A 25,289-nucleotide genomic window follows, 5' to 3' on the forward strand; every position below is an offset into this window, starting at 1 on the left:
ACAATCTTATGTCTTTAAACTGGATCCTGTTAAGAGTTTGTGTGTTTATTCTGTTAAACGGCAATAACGTACCCGATAACGAGTGCTGCAAAGATTCTATCATAATGGATTGATCCAACTGGGATATAAGATAATTATTAACCTGAATAAGATGGAATATATTCTATGACATTTTTCTGTCATTCGTTAGTAAGGATTAGACAATAAAGAGGTTGAACAATTTTCACATTATTAAGTATGCTTTATATCTATTCCAGCAAACAAGGAAAATGTAAGATATTATGCAATATGCTATTAAAAGCCGGGGTAAGAAAAATAGCAGGGCCCGCTGGAAGAACAGTTTTCAGAACTGACGTGGCTTCCCTGGGTAAATAATACCAATATTATCATTATTATTATTATTACTATCATTATTATTATTATTGTCATTATTGTTAACATTATTAGTATTATGCTAAATGTTATTATGTGTATATATCTTGATGATAACATAATTCCTTTTAAAAAGGCCTGACAAGGTAAGCCTGTACGTGCATATCCTTAACATATTGATATTTTTGAAGATCTTTTTATTGGCCCTCCATGGTCATTAAATTGTCAACAAAATCAATTCCATATCTATGTTAGTACAAAGAGTTGCATGCAATATAATTACAACATATCAATGCAAATAACATGAATACTAATCAATTAAGATCAACGAAAAATGCATACAAGGCATTCAGAGCGGTAGAAAAGAAACGGGACAAGCAGTAAATGTAGCATACTAAATGAAAATAATTTATGAAACGAACGAGGAGCTTACTAAAAGATCAATAACCTCTCAAAAATTTAACAATTTTCTTATCAAATTTTTCAGTTTTATTGGCAAGTATGCTGGTTTGCCTTTCATTTATATAATTTTTCCTAATCTGTTGCTTATTCACCTTAAAAGAAGGAATAAAGTTCTGTATTCGAAATAGATACAATTGTTGTTTATTCCAAATAATTACAGTTTAAATCATTTCTCTTTTCAATAAAACCAAACAAAACATGAACTAAGGAGACCTTAATTCTACAGCTATTCACTATATTATGCCAGTAGACGATTCCAAAACAATCTGGTCACGTTACATTTTTAAAAGAAATACACGATATCCTCAACTTCTTTTCCACAAAATGAGCAACTAGAATTATTTTAATTTTTTTAACCAGATTCATGATTATAAAGTATCACATTGAGAAGCATGTACTGAAAATAACGAACTGTTGTATTCGTTGTATACACCGGAACATATACTGCATAATCATCTAATGATACACCATTAGCATGCAACATACGAGAAAGAATAATTAAATGATCATTCTTTTCTTTTAACATGACTCGATGTATTATGTCTGCAACATAGGCGGCGGAAGCGGGGGACGTGTCCCAACCCCTAAATTTAAGGTTGGGGACGATTCCCCTCATTTTTGTTGTTGATAACCTTTTTTTTTGGTTAAAGCATATGCAGGGCACATTATATTTGCATTTGATAATTTGACAAAGTGCATATTAATGGATACAATGAATATCTTTTTCTGTTTTTCTCTTCTCAAAATATGTCCATGATCATCTAATAAATCGTTCAAATGACTCAAGAATAATCACATTTAAGATTTAAATGTTGACGACGCCGCGGAAAAGCGGCGCCTATAGTCTCGCTCTGCTACGCAGGCGAGACAAAAATGTATTTCTTCTAACCTGATACCTGCTGGTGTAAAAATGCAATTTTAAGTTGCCTTTAAAGGATGTTGCAGAATTTTAGTCTTTCAGTCCCTATGGTAGTGGATTCAACAGGCCTGGTCCGGCCTGTGCAAAGTATCGATCGCCCCAGGATTTTTGCAGCTTTGTTGTTTTCTATGTAATCATTTATTATCTGTAGGTTTTATCTGCATGTTGCTCCTATACAGTGATAAAGAATTAATGAAATTTTCGATATGACACTGAAAATCAAGTTTCAAATATCAATATCTTCCGCGCTCAAGCTATACTGGAATGGGTAAAAAAAAAAAATTTAGGTGGGCCATTCCCCGACATCTCGGCATTCTCTGGTCACAGACGAAACCCATTACTTATAAACATGATAAAAGGCGAAATCAAACTAGTCTGTTATTTCATTTTGTGATATATATTTGTGTATGTTCAATATAATTATGGGATATCCCAAGCAAGTTCAACAAAATATTATTTTGATTGGTTAGATAATTGATACAAAAGTGAGAAATGATCTTGATAATAAGCATAATTATATTTTTACCAATACGAAAATAATTTTCGTATCGTAATTTTGTTTGAGGTTGTTGGAGCAACAAATTAAGAAGTCACAGGAAGGTCGAATCGGGCGGGGTAGGCATAACTGTTGTACACTTTATCCCCGTAAACGATCACGCTGAACTTGACATCCTCGTTTTCGTGGCGGAGTGTATGATAACCAGGATCGATTTCCACCCTGAAGATTGTGTAGCCGGCATGTTTTAGGACTTCAACACTACTTGAAGGGACAGCTCCCAAGCTGATGCTGTCAATCTTGAGACCTTGATCATTGTCGGTTTCAATGGTTACACTGATGTAATCATGAGCCTCGTCACTATGCTGATCAACCACAAAGAAGGAGACTTCTCCGGATGTCCACTGTTCTACAGCTGGCACGATTGTCATGGATGAATCGCCGGCATCGTCTGTGTAAACGCTTTTCTGATACATCAAGACCAGTATCGGATTGTCGGCATGAATAGCGATTGGGTCAGTGTTTAAACCGATGTCCAAGTCCAAGAAGCCAGAGCTGGGTGGAGAAAAGGATCGTGTGGAAAGGAATCCAGATCGGACCTGCACGTTGGCACCACTGCGAGTAACAATGATGCGGATAATAGTTCCACTTGTTCGACCTCTAAAGCTCGAGAAAACCACAGTCTTTCCCCACCGCTCAACGGGTGGCAGTTGTTCCACAAGGTAATTGCAGAATTCTACATCTACCGGAATCCTTGCGCAGCTATCACCAGACACGACTGACACAGGTTGAGTAGTGGATACGAAGGATCCCGTCAAATCCGCCAAACTCTGGAACTGGACGGTTTGATGGCTTGTCAAATCTAGCTCTAGTGGATTGTTGCTGTTGTACACATCTTCTTCGTACTCCACATCCTGAGAGAAGTGGATAGTAGCGTGGGTTGTACCAGCATCACCGGTGGTCAGTGTGAATTCAGAGTGATAGTCGCATGTTGCCAGAGGAGGGTAACTAGCTATAACATATTCAGTGCCCAGACCGGTGTTTGAAATTGCTGTAAACTCCTCAATACTTATCCCATCCACAGACCTACCATGCACAGCTATTTTATCACTTGCTACAATAGTCACCGTACTATCTTGAACCCCTTGGCCGCGCGAGAGTGGTATCTCTTCGATACTGAGAACATGTTCTTCAGAAGCGTCCATCGTAAATGTAGAATGGAACATGTAACCAGTCACTTCCACTGACACCGTTGATGATGATGTCGTCGTAAAAATGAGGGAGTTGTTTGTGTTACAAGATTGCATAGCGTTTGCCGGGAAAGCGAATGAAAAGTCTGTGCCACTCGAACTTTCAACTACATCGGGATCTGATATTTTAAAAGAATAAGAAATAAAACACAATATAAATGAGAATGGTACCGATCACCCTGGGTATGCTGTAGAGTCAAAGACACATCAAGTGGATGATTCTTCACCTGCCTACGGGGAGAAGAGTAAGATGTTACTAGCTTGTCAAAACAATCATTTTCATCTTTTGCTATAATTAAACAGTAACCCTTGACATTAAAAACACTGGACCACTTATGGTTATACATGGTTTGCAATCAATCAATCAAAATCAATCAATCGAACGCAAAACCAGGGAAGTTTAAAAGGAGCTAGGGGCGACCTTTAATTGTGTTTTCTCAATTGAATTAAATGAGAGTTCGAGTTACACGATCTACACCTCTCTTTTGTATGCTCTTCCCTCTTCTCTTATCCCTTGTCTTCCTCCTTTTCCCCTTCTTAATTTTCTTTCCTTAAAAAATCGCAGAGATAGTTGCCCGCACGTCTTCTGTATAGAGCCGCCCCTTCGCAATGCTGTCTCTTCATAGTGATACACATTGTAATTTGACAATATATAAGTTGTATTCACCCCGGACGCGTAGGGGGGGTGATAAAATATGAGAACACATTCATCTTACCAGCTGTGGTAGAGGCACTCGTGGTTGTTGCTATAATTTTAACATTGGAAAAAAAAAGAAAACACAAATTGGAAAGGAAATAATTAATAGCAAGTGGATATTATTATGCTCTAGATCTTTATCCGTGGATATGCAACTGGATACTGATGGTTTGCCAATCTGTAGTAGTTTTGTTGTGTTTTAAGACTCGATCAGTAGTAGCTCCATGATAAAACCATCTTTATGATCATAGTATTGATCTTATATAGGACAGTTTATAACGGCAGATGATTTCAGAGCAAAGAATCGTCCAAAGGTTTTCAGTTTTGATATAATTCATTGTGTGGAACAATTAAAAGAGAAATTTCAGAGACGTTCAAATAGATGGTAAAGATTAGGATCTGGGGATGAATCTTGTTGCAATAACAAAATTGCAATAATTGTTAAAACCTATATACTGAAAGTTAGCTGATAGTATTTTTTTCACAGAAATCTTGCGTTTCTTATTGTAGCAATTAAGTCCCTCTGAAACGGGCCTTATATACTGCTCACTCTGCTTGAACATTATCATTAATGTCTTTTAAGGTGCATAATACTTGACATTGAAAAAAGGTTTGAATTTGAACTTTTGTTAAATGGTTCATATCTGCACCCTATAATGTGTTTGATATAGCTAACTGCACTCTTATAGGTGCACAAATGAGCGTAATTGCTCTCATGAACACCTTGGCTTTTGGGTGCACCTATAAGAGTGCAATTAGCTATATCAAACACATTATACATGATTATAGGGTGCAGAAATGAACCATGTAACAAAAGTTCAAATTCAAACCTTTTTTCAATGTCAATTATTATGCACCTTAAAAGACATTTTACCAACCCCTATAGGGTTCAAATTTGAACCCCTATTTCTTAGTAAGGATCACTTCATCATTGCCTAAAATATCGTTTACTTCTAGTGGAGCTGATCTCCTAATCAGGTATGTCCTTTGAAGGGTCTCGAAGGGATCTAACCAGAGACCCGTTTCATACAGTACTTACAACTGAGGTAACTTTATCGCTATGGCAACTACCATGGTAACAGGGATGGGCAGCATATCACAACCAAGGTTACCATGGAAGTTGCCATAACGACAAAATTAGAACAGTTGTGAGACTTTATGAAACGGAATCCTGATGTGTGTTACACCAGAGAAATGTTTAAACCAGGGGGTCGTTTCATACAGCTGTTCGTAAGTTAAGAACGACTGGTGACCCTTTTGTACGCGCTAAACCATCTCCAATGAATCTACCATTTACCACAAGAAAGGATCACCAGTCGTTCTTAAAGTCGCTCTTTACTTACGAACAGCTTTATGAAACACCCACCTGGGAGTTGGGAGTTCTCAGTTTAAACAGCACCAATTTGGTCTTGGGCTAACTGCAGGTCGGCGTTCAAACTATTATTCTTATGTTGACACCGGACTGGTCTTATTATACGCACCAGCGTATACGTTTGCAGTTTACGTAGGCATATACATTTGTGATACATGCATGCAATAACGATTTAATTTTTATGTTTTAAAAGAAGGAATGTTAGGAACAGTATATTTTGTTCGTTCTGTTAAACTTAAAGGGTGGTCCGGGCTGAACATACTTATAATCTGAATAAATAGAGTAATATTCACAGAGCAAAATTTCATCAAAATTGGACAACAAATATCGAAGTTATTGAATTTCAAAGTTCATCAATATTTTGTGATTATATGCACATCGTCATGAATATTCATTTGGTGGGCTGAAGATGTCATATCCCAAATTTCCTTTTTCTTATGTTATTACATGAAATCATAATGTGTAAATGATGTTTCTCCATTATGATGAAAAGAGTTGCGGCAATAAATAACTAATGCACTTAACCAGTTGTCATGTTTTGAATAAACCTAATTTTCTATAATGAAATACAAAATAACAAGTGGGGATATGACATCATCAGCCCACCTAATAAATATTTAGAAAGGGATGCCTAGAACTGTTTCACCGAAATAATGCAAATCTTTAAAATTAAATAACTTCGTTATTTGTTATCCGATTTTGATCAAACTTTCAGCGTTGTGCTCTGTGAATTTTACTCTATTTATTGAGATATGAATATATATCCAGTCAGGACAATCCCTTTAATACTCTTTGTATGATATGAATGAAAGAGTAGTAGATTAGATAATCATCCGAAAGTGCATTCTCGGTAAATGATCCGGGACATTTTGAGTCGTTGGTGATCGGAGCTGATGCAATAGTAAATCGGGCGTATTGTCTTTAATTAAAAGAACCAAATTATGTAGGAGTCTGTGTTAACAAGAGGAATAAGGTAATATGAAAAAGTAAATGATCTTACCAGCCAGTGTAGAAGCACCCATGGTAATCGCACTGGTGACGATTACTATAGGTAAAGAACACATGAACAATGGTGGTTAAAACCATGTAATGATAATAATAATGATTTGATAATTATTTAATAATCATCATAATTCTTATTACCATATCATTAAAACCGCCACTATCATCATAATTAGCTTTGCCATCATAATAGTATGCATCATTATTTTAATCGCCACTACCTACTACCTAGGATATCAGAAGTAATAGTAGTAGCGGTAGTAATAGTAGCAGTAGTAGTAGAAGTAGTAGTAGTAGTAATAGTAGAAGTGATAGTATAGTAATAGTCATGGTAGTAGTATAGTAGTAGTAGTAGTAGTAGAAGTGATAGTAGTAATAGTCATGGTAGTAGTAGTAGTAGTCGTAGTATTAGTAGTAGTATTAGTAGTAGTATTAGTAGTAGTAGTAGAAGTGATAGTAGTAATAGTCATGGTAGCAGTATAGTAGTAGTAGAAGTGATAGTAGTAATAGTCATGGTAGTAGTATATTAATAGTAGTAGTAGTAGTAGAAGTGATAGTAGTAATAGTCATGGAAGTGGTAGTAGTAGTAGTCGTAGTAGTAGTATACTACATCCATTATTTTTATTATGAATGTTATAATATTTTATAACAATGATGATAATTAGCCATAATTTCATCATCATCATTGTTATCTTAATAACAATGGTTCATATTATGGAAGATGATAACAATCCACAGACTTTCACAATGTCCCAAATTGATACTAGAGGATCTTTGTCAGCAACAATATTATCGCAATACAAGATAATACATGGTCTAAGGCACCAGACTATGCATGGAAAGTCCGGGGTTCGATCCCGGCCCGCGGCACCTATGACCGTGAGCAAGGCATTTAATCAGCAATGCTCTTTTATCCTGCATTCAAATAAAATGAAAAATGCTATACGCATTCTTGGTATGTGCACCAACCCTTGTTTCAAAAATGATAAACTGCGTGTAAACTTACCGGTAATGATATCAGTTGCATCTGCATCTGTTGTTACTGAAATATAATTATAGGAGATTAATAGTTAATACTTGACATGCTTGATGAGATAATTCCTCTTGCAGCTCCAAAAAGCCACACTGGAATGAACTTTGCAATATGTCGTGAAAGATTGGTGTCATAATGAAGATCTCTATTTTTTCAATAAAAGGAGAGTGCGATGTGCAAGTAAAAACCTGGATACATATTAAAAGAAATAGAGATCCGGTTGGAGGCTGCAGGTTTCTAAACGGGAATTGATTAAGCGCAGCCTCTTTGAATGCTGGTAGACCTATTTTGTATACAACTTCGCCAGGCAGATGGTTCCATATTCGGATTGTCCATGGGAAGGAGTATTTGTAGGAATCAATTCACGATTTTGGCACAGCAAATTTCAGCGTATGGTCCTTCCTTTTTATTACCATAATCTATGAATCTATTAAACAGAAAATGAATATCAATCTAAAGGAGCATATACCGTGACCATATATAAAATGAATCATTTCAAAGGATGAATTCATCAAGGTTGGAAGGGAGTGATCGCGTCTAAAAACACACACACACGCCGTTTGAGAATAATTCCGTCGAAATGAGGACACGTTCGGTTTAGAGGACTTTTTATCTCAAACACTACACTATACGAGTGCGTATCAAAAAAAAGTTTACACTTAGAAAAAGTCCTGTAAAATTATACATTTGTAATATCCTGAAGATTTTTCCACATTTTAACATTGTTACAGATCTATTTAAGCAAATGACGATATAACTGTCGAAAAATATTTCCGCTTGAGTGAGCACGACTTACTTTTGAAAAGTTCGTGAAAAATGATTTGCGCAGAACTTTGAAATAGTTATGCGAATAAAAGGAGACCTTAATCATGAAGAACACATGGAATTTAGCAAGTAAAATTGATTTGAAGGTATCTTATCTTTTTTTAAACTTGTTTCTTTGCCCAAAACACTTCGAAAAGTGCCTTTGCGCCCCACCCCACTCCCCCACACACTGAGGCCATCGTGACGATATTAGCTTTACACTGAGCTGTGATTTACATGAAATGGCTTAGACTTGATTTTCATTTTGTTAATCATCGTCAAGCTTGGGAAAAGTGTGAAGAATCAAGTATTAAATGAAAAATGAAACGTAAACCCACTTAACATGATAAAAATGTTGGAGATGTCTGATTTAAGTCTTTGTTTTATGTCCTCAGATCCAGCTGGCACAAAAAGGGTAAAGGATGTGCTTACTAAGTATTAAAATTTTAAGTTGGATGGAAAATGGTTACAAAATGCTTGAACGTATCCTTTTTTATTTCAATTGACTCAAAATGCAAGGAAAATGTATGAGAAATGTTTCGCAGGGTAAGTTTGATTTCGCCTTTTCACCTTGACATAGCATGAAAACGAGCATTTCTGCGCAAACAGATTTCTGCAAGCTTTACAAAAATGGACAGTGCTCACTCAAGTATAACATTCTGTCAATTTTTTTTTATACTTTCATTGGATAAATGAGACACAAACCCAAGAATATATGTGAAAAAATTACCCACATGTTGTATATTTTTTAAATCCCAGGGCTTTTTCAAAGTGTAAACTTTTTTTTATACGCACTGTATAGACTCAATGAAATTCATTTATAAAAAAAGAAAGAAGTAGTGAATAGGTAACAGAAATGAAACTTTTCAGCATTGACAAGGGCGAGATTAGAAGATATTTCAGTTATCATAAGTGAAAATTAATTGGCCTACTGATTAGACAGAAAACCTTAGGCCTCCTTTCAAGAAATCAAACAATTCACAAGTGATACACGTGTTATCATCTCACCGATATTTGATGTAGTTGCATCTTCAGTTGTTGTGCCGGCTGCCATTAAAAAGGGAAGGAAATAATTGTTATCATGCAGCTGTTAAATAAAGAATGTATGGTCTATAATACGCACTTATGAATTCTTACGTTGACAGTCAATACTATTACCTTTTTTAACCAAGATTGGATGACAATTCATCAAGAATCAACAGTTTTCAATCGAGATTACATATGAAAAATACATATACATTTTTGGCAATGTAATACGGGTTACACCCGTAGTTGCATCCCTTGTCGTTAAGATAGAATACAAATACAATGTAGTTAAAGTAGGCCTACGAAAATATTATTTATGAACACACAAGACCCATCTCTCCCATAAAATATGAATTATATGTATTGGGCTACGTTATACTAATTGTTGTTGATTCTTTGTAAAATGTCAAAAAGTTTGATCGTTAATCGAAGAGTATGCCATTCATTCATCAGATTTAAGCACCATTCCTCATACAGTCCCTCAAGTCCATTTTAAGTTCTAAATTTATTTCACACTTTATTTGTCACATCATTAAATTTAGTAATTCACAACAAGCTATGCGTCACTTTATGTCCTCCACTTTGAATGTAAAGCTTTATAGATAGCTCCTCTTGCATCGCCATTTATTGTAATTATTCCATTATTTCAGAATGGGTTGTATGCTTTGTATTATTTTGATTGCTTTGTGGAAAATCAGTAAGATGAAATAGAAATTTAAATAAAACATCGGGATTCCGTCTTACAATGAATTAATTTGCGAGTTATTGACATTCCATGCATAGATTGTGGACCATATCCTAAGAGCATCTAATAGGTACAGTATCGTTGTGTAAAAAAATAAATAAAATTACCAATGCTAGTCTGAGCAAGATCCGTCGTTGTATCCGTTGTAGCTGAAATTAAAGAATATAAAAAGATGAGAATGTTTGGTTGAGAAATATAAGTTCCCTCATATTTTGTAAAGATCGATATCTTAAGGCACACTCTAAAAAATGAAGTGCTAATTAAGCTCTTAAAGAGCGTGTATAGTGACTGCACTTCGGAGTGCTAATTTGTCTAGTTCAAATTTGAACGAGAAAAATCAGCACTCCGAAGTGCAGTCACTATACACGCTCTTTAAGAGCTGAATTAGCACTTCATTTTTTACAGTGCATGGTCACACCGCCCGAGCGTTGTTGGAGCGGTCGTGGAGCGGAGAGAAAAAAAATCATCACCGCTCGCTACCGTTCACCATTTTCGATTTCGATTGTTTTTTTATGTTTTCGATTTTTTTTCCCCAATTTTGAAAGCGAATTTCGACCAGGCCTTTAAGGCCTGGTCACATCGCCCGAGCGTTGTTGAGCAGTCGTGGATTGGTAGGGAGAGGGGGTCGAATTTCGCTCACAAAATTGGGGGGGGGGAATCGCAAATAAAAATCGGAAACAAAAAAAAACAATCGAAATTGAAAATGGTGAATGGTAGCGAGCGGTGGTGATTTTTTTTCTCTGCTCCACTACCGCTCCAACAACGCTCGGGCGATGTGACCATAACTTAAGGCCTGGTCACACCGCCCGAGCGTAGTTGGAGCGGTCGTGGAGCGGTAGAGAGTAGTACTGGCCGCGTCAGTCATCGTGACTTTAGGAGGAAAAAAGAAAAAAATACATTGGAATAATTAACAACATTGGGGTCAATGACCATCCACAAGTTACCCAAAATGGACCAATTTCTACATCATAGAAACGAGAGCTACATTGTAATGTCATAGATTTGATTTCATTTTACCAATACTTGTCAGTCTCATATGTCATATATATGGAGTTATGTCTGTTGTGTCTGTATTCGCTTCATTGATAGGATAAGAGAAAAATTACAGGTTAGTTTGACTAATTTGATAAAATTTAAAATTTAAACGAATTATCATAAGATATTTCCGTTAAACAAAGGTGGCGGATCAAGGGGGGTTAGGGATTTACCCCCTCCTCTTGGTCTACCAAGTAAAAAAAAGTACATTTTGGTGCCAACTCCAAATTACTTTTTACTGACCGTTTTGCTAGTCAAATTTCTTGTAACCGAAATGACCTTCATTTTGTAGTGAAGCCTTTTTTCTCTTTTTGGCTCGTCAAAATTTTCGGTCTAGCCCCCTCCTTGGACAAACTTACAAGCTAGATCCGCCCCTGAATAATGTATAAAAAGATCGTCCCCTGCAAGTTTTCCTTATTGACTTCTTTTGTTGTTCAGTGGGTCAAAATTTAAAAAATCGTTTATTTCCATCCTTATTTTATTTCTTTCCCTTCTCTTTATGTTTTCTCGGGCACATCATACTGTGCCTCCATCCCCAATACACCATTGGCTTGAAGTGAACTTGAATTCATCATTTGTATCTATTGTATGCCTTTCTGACTACACATGACTTCTAATTTAATCATATTCTTACGCTTGTTCATATTTTTAATTTGATGACAGGACAAAACACATAGACTTACCAGCGGTTGTAATGTCATCAGTTGTAATAACATCTGTGTCATCGAAAGGGAGATCAAACAAAAAAATAATAAGAAGATTGGATTTCTTCACGACAAGGGGAGATATCAATTTCACCTATTATTATTTCAAAGATATTAAAATAGATTTAAATAAATTATACATTACCTATACTTACTGTTTCTAACTACATAACATTATTAGACTATATACCGTTTGTTTATGTTTATTAATAAGGTGATAAAACAAATTACAAAGACTTACCTGTTGTTATAATGTCATCCGTTGTAATAGCATCTGTGTCACCAGAGGGAGGGAAAATTAATGAAGGGGAATTATTAATGACAAACTGAAACAAAGATAACAATTTCACTTATTTCTTCAAAATATTACATTTCCAAGATATTATAAAATGGAACTAAATAAATCAATTTTCATCTATACGTATTCATTACATTACTAAGTTGATCAGATTATATTATGTTTCTTCATGACGTAAACATGTGATCTTTTTTCTAAGGTGAAGGAACAAAAACTTTTACTTACCAGTCGTAGCATCTGCGTCATCGGAAGGGAAGAGAAAAATGTATAAGACGGGATATTTTATAACAAAAAAGAAACGCAATTAAATTGAAAAAAGATTGTCCTGTACTTAGTGTTATATCGATAAGTACGGTTTGTAAGAATAAGTCGACAATGAGTGTGAAGTTGAAATCAACAAACACTTATTTATTTTGTAGCATTGTTTGAGACTTTGTAATTGTTGACTGCGTTCGAAGTCGTAGATACGTAGGCCAAAAACTTCGAAAAAAGTGGGTGGTATTCTTATAATTAAACACAGGTTTAACCACAGACGCAACAAGACCATATTAATTGCATCCTTCAACACGGCATTTCTACATTTTAAAAACTGTTTCACTGCATCGGCTTCGCTAAATTTTGAGCAGTTTTCTTCCCTTTTGGAAAATTACTTTACAAGGTGATAAGATTTGATCTTACATTACAATACCATACAGCCGTTGGTAATTAATTGATATGTGTTCTAATTGCAAAATGAGGCTCAGATGTAATATCAAAATGGACATTTTGCTTATTATATTTCATATCTTACCAGGGCAGCATCAGAAGAGGCGTAGGAGGATTCAAGTACCAACCAACTATCATTTTTTGCATGTGTTTTTTTTAATGAAAGAGGCAATTTAAAAAAAGAGGAAAAACCTAGCAAGAAGACAGGAAAGTATTGGAAACAGATGGATGGGCCAAAGAACTACATAAATACTAGTATTTTTCAATTGATGGGGAAATAAAGTTATATTCAGGTCTCTTGTCACTACCTCCCCCCCCCCCCGGGCCCCCTTTCCGGCACTAGGCCTAGCCTGGCGCTTCGCGCTTGTCTTACCCGTAGTCAAGGCTGCATCCGTAGTTGTATCTGTTGTCACTAGAACAGTAGAAGAAGAGTATAATGTAAAATCATTTAGCACAAACACTAATGATTTTTACATTTGAATCTTAGAATCTTAACAGAAGGTGATCTAGATTTAAGAGCAGGGTCCCATTAAATTTTCAAGCGCAAAAATCAGTGTGCGACTGTATAATACATTCCCCAACTGCGGCAAGTAAAGAAGTAGATCATCGTCGGTGTATCGTTTTCAAAAATGAGGCGATTATAAAAATCATATCATAAGTTACAGTTATATACAATGGTTGAAGTGGAGCTATTCATATAGGAGATATTTTAACAGGGCAAAATCCCCTCAACCCATCTTCCCGTTCAGTCACTTCGCTAGTCGCTACGTTACCGCTGGCGCCACCCATATTATCATCAACATGGACACGCCCCGGGGTTATATGTTATTCAAGATTATGTTATCTTACCAGCCAATGTAGAAGCAGTCGTAGTGGTACTTGCATCAGTAATTGTGACTTTTGGGGGAAAATCACACATTGAATTAATAAATAAAATAATTATCAAGAACATGGGGTCAATAACCATCCACAAGTTACCGAAAATAGACAATTTCCATACCATATAAACCATTAATCGAGAGCTGTAATGTTATGCAACAGATTTGATTTTGTCCTACCCATGATTGTCTGAGTTTCATATATGTCTGTTGTTGCTTTACTGAATAAAAGAAAAATGACGATTTATGTAAATAATGGAGACAATGTGGTAAAATGAAAACGGATTATTCTCGAAATTCCCAAATAATAATGATTGTGTAAACGATGACATCGTAGCAAAGTTATATATACCTTGGAAAAGAACTTTCGGGCAATAAAGATATTGATATCGCGTCCGTTCCATCGGCCGACACTGTAGGGGGTAAGTAGTCGTTCTTACTGTACGCTGTATAACATAGAGCGCTAAAGACTTCCAATAAAGCGCTTTAAAAGCTAGTAGGCCTATAGTTATTATCATATACCATTATCATATTTAGTCGTAATTTGTATTAAAAAAAACATATACCATAAATAAACACTTGGTCGTTATGTACATGTATGATATCTTACCAATGACAGTCTGAGTTTGATATGTAGTTGTATCAGTTGTTGCTGGAATAAACGAAACATAAAATGAGTTACTTATTGAGTATAAATACGATTTGTAAAAAAAAACTTTGTAGAATTATTATGATTATTGATACCTTCATGTGATATACGATCCCCTAATAGTCGAATAAAATACACCAAATATACTACGAAATGAAGTTTGCCAAGGAGGCTGTCTGAATGGAACATGAAAAGAAACATAATATTTGACACTTACGAGCAGTTGTTAGGTCATCGGTGGTTATTGAATCTGGTATCGTTATGAGAAAAAAGAAAAAAATAAACAATGCTGTGAATGTCAACATGTGACAGGACTTCACCTATAAGTAATCAAAATACCAAATATTTTGTGAAATATATAAATTGATAATGACAAATTTCATAACGCTATAAACTTCGTATCATCTCACCAGTAGTGGTAATTACATCTGCATCCGTGGGTCCATCTGTCGTCACTAGAAAACAAGGGATGATAAAACCATTCAAATACACTAATTATGCATATGAAATCCCTTTTAAGTAAAGAATTTTTGGGTAAAACACGAGTTAGGGCCTTTTCACACGTGAATCTTGAATCATCATTACAATGATGATTGCAATTCGTCTTTAGAATGATTGGACCTTTCACACGGAAAATTCGTAACAAAATTTGAGTGAAACTTAACTGAAAGACATCTCCGGAGTAGAATTTGAATTCGTGATTGTGATTAGCGTTTGTGATTCTAGTTTGGTTTCACACGTGCTAAAATTCGTCATTAGCCTTATTTTCTCACTGGAATCTTTCAAATTACGATTTTTTTAGCGTGTGAAAGGGCGGTTAGTTTTTTGCCATAATAGGAAAGGAATACAATTCTTGGCGAATAAGATTAGTGTGTGTGTCGTGACAGGGTTTACTTTATCGCTTTTGGTTTCGTTCAGCATTCCTCTGCCGATATCAGTTGCATAGCATTATGTAAATTTGCGACAAAGGGACTATAGAGATTTAATTTAAAAAATCACAGTAACCAAAAACAGCGCCAACATTTTGGTACCAACCCTAAATTACTTTTTTCTTTATACTGACCGTTTGCTTTGCTATATTCAAATTTCTCGTAACCGAAATGACCTTCATTTTGTAGGGTGCCCTTTTTTCTCTCTTTATGGCTCGTCAAATTTTTCGGTCAAACCCCCCTTATTGGAAAAACTTTAAAGCTAGATCCGCCCCTGAATAATGTATAAGAAGATCGTCCCTGCAAGTTTTCCTTATTGACTTCTTTTGTTGTTCAGTGGGTCAAACTTTAAAAAATCGTTTATTTCCATCCTTATTTTATTTCTTTCCCTTCTCTTTATGTTTTCTCGGGCACATCATACTGTGCCTCCATCCCCAATACACCATTGGCTTGAAGTGAACTTGAATTCATCATTTGTATCTATTGTATGCCTTTCTGACTATACATGACTTCTAATTTAGTCATATTCTTACTCTTGTTCATTTTTTTAATGAGATGACAGGACAAAACACATAGACTTACCAGCGGTTGTAATGTCATCAGTTGTAATAACATCTGTATCATCGAAAGGGAGATCAAACAAAAAAATAAGAAGATTGGATTTCTTCACGACAAGGGGAGATATCAATTTCACCTATTATTATTTCAAAGATATTAAAATAGATTTAAATAAATTAAACATTACCTATACTTACTGTTTCTAACTACATAACATTATTAGACTATATACCGTTTGTTTTTGTTTATTAATAAGGTGATAAAACAAATTACAAAGACTTACCTGTTGTTATAATGTCATCCGTTGTAATAGCATCTGTGTCACCAGAGGGAGGGAAAATTAATGAAGGGGAATTATTAATGACAAATTGAAACAAAGATAACAATTTCACTTATTTTTTCAGAATATTACATTTCCAAGATATTATAAAATGGAACTAAAATTAATTTTCATCTATACGTATTGATTACATTACTAAGTTGATCAGATTATATTATGTTTCTTCATGTCGTAAACATGTGATCTTTTTTATAAGGTGAAGGAACAAAAACTTTCACTTACCAGTCGTAGCATCTGCGTCATCGAAAGGGAAGAGAAAAATGTATAAGACGGGATATTTTATCACAAAAAAAAACGCAATTAAATTAAACATTGATTGTCCTGTACTTAGTGTTATATCGATAAGTACGGTTTGTAAGAACAAGTCGACAATGAGTGTGAAGTTGAAATCAACAAACACTTAGTTATTTTGTAGCATTGTTTGAGACTTTGTAATTGTTGACTGCGTTCGAAATCGTAGATGCGTAGGCCAAAAACTTCGAAAAAAGTGGGTGGTATTCTTATAATTAAACACAGGTTTAACCACAGACGCAACAAGACCACATTATTTGCATCCTTCAACACGGCATTTCTACATTTTAAACTGTTTCCCTGCATCGGCTTCGCTAAATTTTGAGCAGTTTTCTTCCCCTTTGGAAAATTACTTTAGGGTTATCATGGTTAAAATTACAAGATGATAAGATTTGATCTTACATTACAATACCATACAGCCGTTGGTAAGTGATATGTGTTCTAATTGCGAAATGAGGCTCAGATGTAATATCAAAATGGACATTTTGCTTATTATATTTCATATCTTACCAGGGCAGCATCAGAAGAGGCGTAGGAGGATTCAAGTACCAACCAACTATCATTTTTTGCATGTGTTTTTTTTTTTTAATGAAAGTGACAATTTAAAAAAAAAGAGGAAAAACCTAGCAAGAAGACAGGAAAGTATTGGAAACAGATGGATGGGTCAAAGAACTACATAAATACTAGTATTTTTCAATTGATGGGGAAATATAGCTATATTCAGGTCTCTTGTCACTACCCCCCCCCCCGGGCCCCCTTTCCGGCACTAGGCCTAGCCTGGCGCTTCGCGCTTGTCTTACCCGTAGTCAAGGCTGCATCCGTAGTTGTATCTGTTGTCACTAGAACAGTAGAAGAAGAGTATAATGTAAAATCATTTAGCACAAACACTAATGATTTTTACATTTGAATCTTAGATAGAATCTTAACAGAAGGTGATCTAGATTTAAGAGCAGGGTCCCATTAAATTTTCAAGCGCAAAAATCAGTGTGCGACTTTATAATACATTCCCCAACTGCGGCAAGTAAAGAAGTAGATCATCGTCGGTGTATCGTTTTCAAAAATGAGGCGATTATAAAAAACATATCATAAGTTACAGTTATATACAATGGTTGAAGTGGAGCTATACATATAGGAGATATTTTAACAGGGCAAAATCCCCTCAACCCACCTTCCCGATCAGTTACTTTGCTAGTCGCTACGTTACCGCTGGCGCCACCCATTATTATCATCTACCTGGACACGCCCCGGGGTTATATGTTATTCAAGATTATGTTATCTTACCAGCCAATGTAGAAGCAGCCGTAGTGGTACTTGCATCAGTAATTGTGACTTTAAGGGGGAAATCAAACATTGAATTAATAAATAAAATAATTATCAAGAACATGGGGTCAATGACCATCCACAAGTTACCCATAATAGACAATTTTTATACCATAGAAACAATCGAGAGCTGTAATGTTATGCAATAGATTTGATTTTGTCCTACCCATGATTGTCTGAGTTTCATATGTGTCTGTTGCTGCTTTATTGAATAAAAGAAAAATGACGATTTAATAATTGAGAAAATGTGGTAAAATGAAAACGGATTATTCTCGAAATTCCCAAATAGTAATGATTGTGTAAACGATGACATCGGAGCAAAGTTATATATACCTTGGAAAAGAACTTTCGGGTAATAAAGATATGATATCGCGTCCGTTCGATCGGCTGACACTGTAGGGGGTAAGTAGTCGTTCTTACTGTATGCTGTATAACATAGAGCGCTAAAGACTTATAATGAAGCGCTTTTAAGCAAGTAGGCCTATAGTTATCATCATTATTACTACCATTATCATATGTAGTCGTAATTTGTATAAAAAAAACATATACCATAAATAAACACTTAGTTGTTATGTACATGTATGATATCTTACCAATGACAGTCTGAGTTTGATATGTAGTTGTATCAGTTGTTGCTGGAATAAACGAAACATAAAATGAGTTACTTATTGAGTATAAATACGATTTGTAAAAAAAAACTTTGTAGAATTATAATGATTATTGATACCTTCATGTGATATACGATCCCCTAATAGTCGAATAAAATACACCAAATATACTACGAAATGAAGTTTGCCAAGGAGGCTGTCTGAATGGAACATGAAAAGAAACATAATATTTGACACTTACGAGCAGTTGTTAGGTCATCAGTGGTTATTGAATCTGGTATCGTTATGAGAAAAAAGAGAAAATAGACAATGCTGTAAATGTCAACATGTGACAGGACTTCACCTATAAGTAATCAAAATACCAAATATTTTGTGAAATATATAAATTGATAATGACAAATTTCATAACGCTATAAACTTCGCATCATCTCACCAGTAGTGGTAATTACATCTGCATCCGTGGGTCCATCTGTCGTCACTAGAAAACAAGGGATGATAAAACCATTCAAATACACTAATTATGCATATGAAATCCCTTAAAAGAAATCCCTATAGAATTGTTTGTGTAAAACACGAGTTAGGGCCTTTTCACACGTGAATCTTGAATCATCATTGTAATGATGATTGCAATTCGTCTTTAGAATCATCGGACCTTTCACACGGAAAATTCGTACCAGAATTTGAGTGAAACTTAACTGAAAGACACCTCCGGAGTATAATTTGAATTCGTGATTGTGACTAGCGTTCGTGATTCTAGTTTGGTTTCACACGTGCTAAAATTCATCATTAGCCTTATTTTCTCACTGGAATCTTTCAAATTACGATTTTTTTTTACCGTGTGAAAAGGCGGTTAGTTTTCTCTCATAATAGGAAACGAATACAATTCTTGACGAATAAGATTAGTGTGTGTGTCGTGACAGGGTTTACTTTATCGCTTTTGGTTTTGTTCAGCATTCCTCTGCCGATATCAGTTGCATAGCATTATGTAAATTTGCGACAAAGGGACTATAGAGATTTAATTTAAAAAGTCGCAGTAACCCAAAACAGCACCAACATTTTGGTACCAACCTAAATTACTTTTTTCTTTATACTGACCGTTTGCTTTGCTAGTCAAATTTCTCGTAACCGAAATGCCCTTCATTTTGTAGGGAAGCCCTTTTTTTCTCTCTTTTTGGCTCGTCAAATTTTTCGGTCAAACCCGCTTCTTGGAAAAACTTTAAAGCTAGATCCGCCCCTGAATAATGTATAAGAAGATCGTCCCTGCAATTTTTCCTTATTGATTTCTTTTGTTGTTCGGTGGGTCAAACTTTCAAAAATTGTTTGTTTCTTTCCATCCTCATTTTATTTCTTTCCCTTCTCTTTGTTTTCTCGCGCACTTCCTGCTTTGCCTCCATCCCCAATATGTCATTGGCTTGAAGTGAACTTGACTTCATCATCTATATCTACTGTATGCCTTTCTGACTATACATGACTCTAACTTAATCAACTGAGCATATTATTACGCTTGTTCATGTTTTAATTTGATGACAGGACAAAACACATAGACTTACCAGCGGTTGTAATGTCATCAGTTGTAATAACATCTGTGTCATCGAAAGGGAGATCAAACAAAAAAATAAGAAGATTGGATTTCTTCACGACAAGGGGAGATATCAATTTCACCTATTATTATTTCAAAGATATTAAAATAGATTTAAATAAATTATACATTACTTATACTTACTGTTTCTAACTACATAACATTATTAGACTATATACCGTTTGTTTATGTTTATTAATAAGGTGATAAAACAAATTACAAAGACTTACCTGTTGTTATAATGTCATCCGTTGTAATAGCATCTGTGTCACCAGAGGGAGGGAAAATTAATGAAGGGGAATTATTAATGACAAATTCGTGAAACAAAGATAACAATTTCACTTATTTCTTCAAAATATTACATTTCCAAGATATTATAAAATGGAACTAAATAAATCAATTTTCATCTATACGTATTGATTACATTACTAAGTTGATCAGATTGTATTATGTTTCTTCATGTCGTAAACATGTAATCTTTTTTATAAGGTGAAGGAACAAAAACTTTTACTTACCAGTCGTAGCATCTGCGTCATCGGAAGGGAAGAGAAAAATGTATAAGACGGGATATTTTATAACAAAAAAAAAACGCAATTAAATTGAAAAAAGATTGTCCTGTACTTAGTGTTATATCGATAAGTACGGTTTGTAAGAATAAGTCGACAATGAGTGTGAAGTTGGAATCAACAAACTCTTAGTTATTTTGTAGCATTGTTTGAGACTTTGTAATTGTTGACTGCGTTCGAAATCGTAGATACGTAGGCCAAAAACTTCGAAAAAAGTGGGTGGTATTCTTATAATTAAACACAGGTTTAACCACAGACGCAACAAGACCACATTATTTGCATCCTTCAACACGGCATTTCTACATTTTAAACTGTTTCACTGCATCGGCTTCGCTAAATTTTGAGCAGTTTTCTTCCCCTTTGGAAAATTACTTTAGGGTTATCATGGTTAAAATTACAAGGTGATAAGATTTGATCTTACATTACAATACCATACAGCCGTTGGTAAGTGATATGTGTTCTAATTGCAAAATGAGGCTTAGATGTAATATCAAAATGGACATTTTGCTGATTATATTTCATATCATACCAGGGCAGCACCATTAGAGGCGTAGGAATCAAGTACAAATCAACTATCATTTTTTGCATGTGTTTTTTTTTAATGAAAGAGACAACAATTTTAAAAAGAGGAAAAGCCTAGCGAGAAGACAGAAAGATATATTGGAACCAGATTGATGGGTCAAAGAACTATATAAATACAAGTAGTTTTCAATTGATGGGAAAGTAAAGTTACTTTCAAGTCTCTTGTCACTAACCCCCCCCCCCCCCAGGCCTCCGGCCCCCTTTCCGGCACTAGGCCTAGCCTGGCGCTTGTCTTACCCGTAGTCAAGGCTGCATCCGTAGTTGTATCTGTTGTCACTAGAACAGTAGAAGAGTATAATGTAAAATCATTTAGCACAAACACTAATGATTCTTACATTTGAATCTTAGAAACTTAACAGAAGGTGATCTAGATTTAAGAGCAGGGTCCCATTAAATTTTCAAGCGCAAAAATCAGTGTGCGACTGTATATAATACATTCCCCAACTGCGGCAAGCAAGTAAAGAAGTAGTTCATCGTCGGCGTATCGTTTTCAAAAATGAGGCGATTATAAAAATCATATCATAAGTTACAGTTATATACAATGGTTGAGGTGGAGCTATTCATATAGGAGATATTTTAACAGGGCAAAATCCCCTCAACCCATCTTCCCGTTCAGTCACTTCGCTAGTCGCTACGTTACCGCTGGCGCCACCCATATTATCATCAACATGGACACGCCCCGGGGTTATATGTTATTCAAGATTATGTTATCTTACCAGCCAATGTAGAAGCAGTCGTAGTGGTACTTGCATCAGTAATTGTGACTTTAAGGGGGAAATCACACATTGAATTAATAAATAAAATAATTATCAAGAACATGGGGTCAATGACCTTCCACAAGTTACCGAAAATAGACAATTTCCATACCATATAAACCATTAATCGAGAGCTGTAATGTTATGCAATAGATTTGATTTTGTCCTACCCATGATTGTCTGAGTTTCATATATGTCTGTTGTTGCTTTACTGAATAAAAGAAAATTGACGATTTATGTAAATAATGGAGACAATGTGGTAAAATGAAAACGGATTATTCTCGAAATTCCCAAATAATAATGATTGTGTAAACGATGACATCGGAGCAAAGTTATATATACATTGGAAAAGAACTTTCGGGCAATAAATATATTGATATCGCGTCCGTTCGATCGGCTGACACTGTAGGGGGTAAGTAGTCGTTCTTACTGTATGCTGTATAACATAGAGCGCTAAAGACTTATAATGAAGCGCTTTTAAAGCAAGTAGGCCTATAGTTATCATCATTATTACTACCATTATCATATTTAGTCGTAAATTGTATAAAAAAAACATATACCATAAATAAACACTTAGTTGTTATGTACATGTATGATATCTTACCAATGACAGTCTGAGTTTGATATGTAGTTGTATCAGTTGTTGCTGGAATAAACGAAACATAAAATGAGTTACTTATTGAGTATAAATACGATTTGTAAAAAAACTTTGTAGAATTATGATTATTGATACCTTCATGTGATATACGATCCCCTAATAGTCGAATAAAATACACCAAATATCCTACGAAATGAAGTTTGCCAAGGAGGCTGTCTGAATGGAACATGAAAAGAAACATAATATTTGACACTTACGAGCAGTTGTTAGGTCATCAGTGGTTATTGAATCTGGTATCGTTATGAGAAAAAAGAAAAAAAAAAATAGACGATGCTTTAAATGCCAACATGTGACAGGACTTAATCAAAAAACCAAATATTTTGTGAAATATATAAATTGATAATGACAAATTTCATAACGCTATAAACTTCGTATCATCTCACCAGTAGTGGTAATTACATCTGCATCCGTGGGTCCATCTGTCGTCACTAGAAAACAAGGGATGATAAAACCATTCAAATACACTAATTATGCATATGAAATCCCTTTTAAGTAAAGAATTTTTGTGTAAAACACGAGTTAGGGCCTTTTCACACGTGAATCTTGAATCATCATTGTAATGATGATTGCAATTCGTCTTTAGAATAATCGGACCTTTCACATGGAAAATTCGTAACAGAATTTGAGTGAAACTTAACTGAAAGACATCTCCGGAGTAGAATTTGAATTCGTGATTGTGATTAGCGTTTGTGATTCTAGTTTGGTTTCACACGTGCTAAAATTCGTCATTAGCCTTATTTTCTCACTGGAATCTTTCAAATTACGATTTTTTTAGCGTGTGAAAGGGCGGTTAGTTTTTTGCCATAATAGGAAAGGAATACAATTCTTGGCGAATAAGATTAGTGTGTGTGTCGTGACAGGGTTTACTTTATCGCTTTTGGTTTCGTTCAGCATTCCTCTGCCGATATCAATTGCATAGCATTATGTAAATTTGCGACAAAGGGACTATAGAGATTTAATTTAAAAAATCACAGTAACCAAAAACAGCACCAACATTTTGGTACCAACCCTAAATTACTTTTTTCTTTATACTGACCGTTTGCTTTGCTAGTCAAATTTCTCGTAACCGAAATGACCTTCATTTTGTAGGGAAGCCCTTTTTTCTCTCTTTATGGCTCGTCAAATTTTTCGGTCAAACCCCCCTTATTGGAAAAACTTTAAAGCTAGATCCGCCCCTGAATAATGTATAAGAAGATCGTCCCTGCAATTTTTCCTTATTGACTTCTTTTGTTGATCGGTGGGTCAAACTTTCAAAAATTGTTTGTTTCTTTCCATCCTCATTTTATTTCTTTCCCTTCTCTTTGTTTTCTCGCGCACCTCCTGCTTTGCCTCCATCCCCAATATGTCATTGGCTTGAAGTGAACTTGACTTCATCATCTATATCTACTGTATGCCTTTCTGACTATACATGACTCTAACTTAATCAACTGAGCATATTATTACGCTTGTTCATGTTTTAATTTGATGACAGGACAAAATACATATAGACTTACCAGCGGTTGTAATGTCATCAGTTGTAATAACATCTGTGTCATCGAAAGGGAGATCAAACAAAAAAAGATAAGAAGATTGGATTTCTTCACGACAAGGGGAGATATCAATTTCACCTATTATTATTTCAAAGATATTAAAATAGATTTAAATAAATTATACATTACCTATACTTACTGCCTCTAACTACATTATTAGACTATACCCTTTGTTAATGTTTATTAATAAGGTAATAAAACAAAATACAAAGACTTACCTGTTGTTATAATGTCATCCGTTGTAATAGCATCTGTGTCACCAGAGGGAGGGAAAATTAATGAAGGGGAATTATTAATGACAAATTCGTGAAACAAAGATAACAATTTCACTTATTTCTTCAAACTATTACATTTCCAAGATATTATAAAATGGAACTAAATAAATCAATTTTCATCTATACGTATTGATGACATTACTAAGTTAATCAGATTATATTATGTTTCTTCATGTCGTAAACATGTGATCTTTGTTAAAAGGTGAAGGAACAAAAAACTTTCACTTACCAGTCGTAGCATCTTCGTCATCGAAAGGGAAGAGAAAAATGTATAAGACGGTATATTTCATAACCCCCCAAAAAACGCAATTATATTAAAAAAAGATTGTCCTGTACTTAGTGCTATATCGATAAGTACGGTTTGTAAGAATAAGTCGACAATGAGTGTGAAGTTGGAATCAACAAACACCTAGTTATTTTGTAGCATTGTTTGAGACTTTGTCTTTGTTGACTGCGTTCGAATTCGTAGGTACGTAGGCCAAAAACTTCGAAAAAAGTGGGTGGTATTCTTTTAATTAAACACAGGTTTAACCACAGACGCAACAAGACCACATTATTTGCATCCTTCAACACGGCATTTCTACATTTTAAACTGTTTATGTGTTCTAATTGCAAAATGAGGCTCAGATGTAGTATCAAAATGGACATTTTGCTGATTATATTTTATGTCTTACCAGGGCAGCATCAAAAGAGGCGTAGGAGGATTCAAGTACCAACCAACTATCATTTTTTGCATGTGTTTTTTTTTATAAAAGAGATAATTTAAAAAAGAGGAAAAGCCTAGCAAGAAGACAGGAAAGTATTGGAAACAGATGGATGGGTCAAAGAACTACATAAATACTAGTATTTTTC

General features: G+C 35.0%; 1 protein-coding gene across 1 annotated transcript; it reads right to left on the bottom strand.

Annotated features, from left to right (window-relative positions):
• Positions 1–1,025: 1,025 nt before the first annotated feature.
• LOC121412057 (uncharacterized protein PB18E9.04c-like) lies at positions 1,026–24,727 on the bottom strand. The gene is made up of 33 exons (XM_041604967.1): positions 24,667–24,727; positions 24,381–24,413; positions 24,127–24,159; positions 23,017–23,061; positions 22,831–22,863; positions 22,580–22,621; positions 21,937–21,984; positions 21,458–21,496; positions 20,588–20,599; positions 20,303–20,335; positions 20,044–20,076; positions 18,927–18,971; positions 18,735–18,767; positions 18,479–18,520; positions 17,847–17,894; positions 17,366–17,404; positions 16,497–16,508; positions 16,218–16,250; positions 15,959–15,991; positions 14,858–14,902; positions 14,665–14,697; positions 14,409–14,450; positions 13,770–13,817; positions 13,294–13,332; positions 12,441–12,452; positions 12,159–12,191; positions 11,897–11,929; positions 10,286–10,327; positions 9,416–9,454; positions 7,577–7,612; positions 6,569–6,613; positions 4,216–4,245; positions 1,026–3,618 (listed from the first exon to the last, which is right to left on the bottom strand). The coding sequence occupies exons 1-33, from the start codon at positions 24,725–24,727 to the stop codon at positions 2,336–2,338; spliced, it is 2,457 nt and encodes an 818-aa protein (XP_041460901.1). The 3' UTR covers positions 1,026–2,335.
• Positions 24,728–25,289: the final 562 nt, after the last annotated feature.

This window comes from Lytechinus variegatus, chromosome 3 (assembly GCF_018143015.1).
Source record: "Lytechinus variegatus isolate NC3 chromosome 3, Lvar_3.0, whole genome shotgun sequence".
NCBI classification, from domain to species: Eukaryota; Metazoa; Echinodermata; class Echinoidea; order Temnopleuroida; family Toxopneustidae; genus Lytechinus; species Lytechinus variegatus.

Coding starts and splice junctions, on each gene's coding strand:
- LOC121412057 (XM_041604967.1), bottom strand. CDS start 24,727: ATGAAATATACCGTCTTATACATTTTTCTCTTCCCTTTCGATGACGAA. Junction 21,985..22,579: donor TCAAACTCAGACTGTCATTG/GTAAGATATCAT, acceptor TCCCCCTTAAAG/TCACAATTACTGATGCAAGT. Junction 18,768..18,926: donor AGATGTAATTACCACTACTG/GTGAGATGATGC, acceptor TAACGATACCAG/ATTCAATAACCACTGATGAC.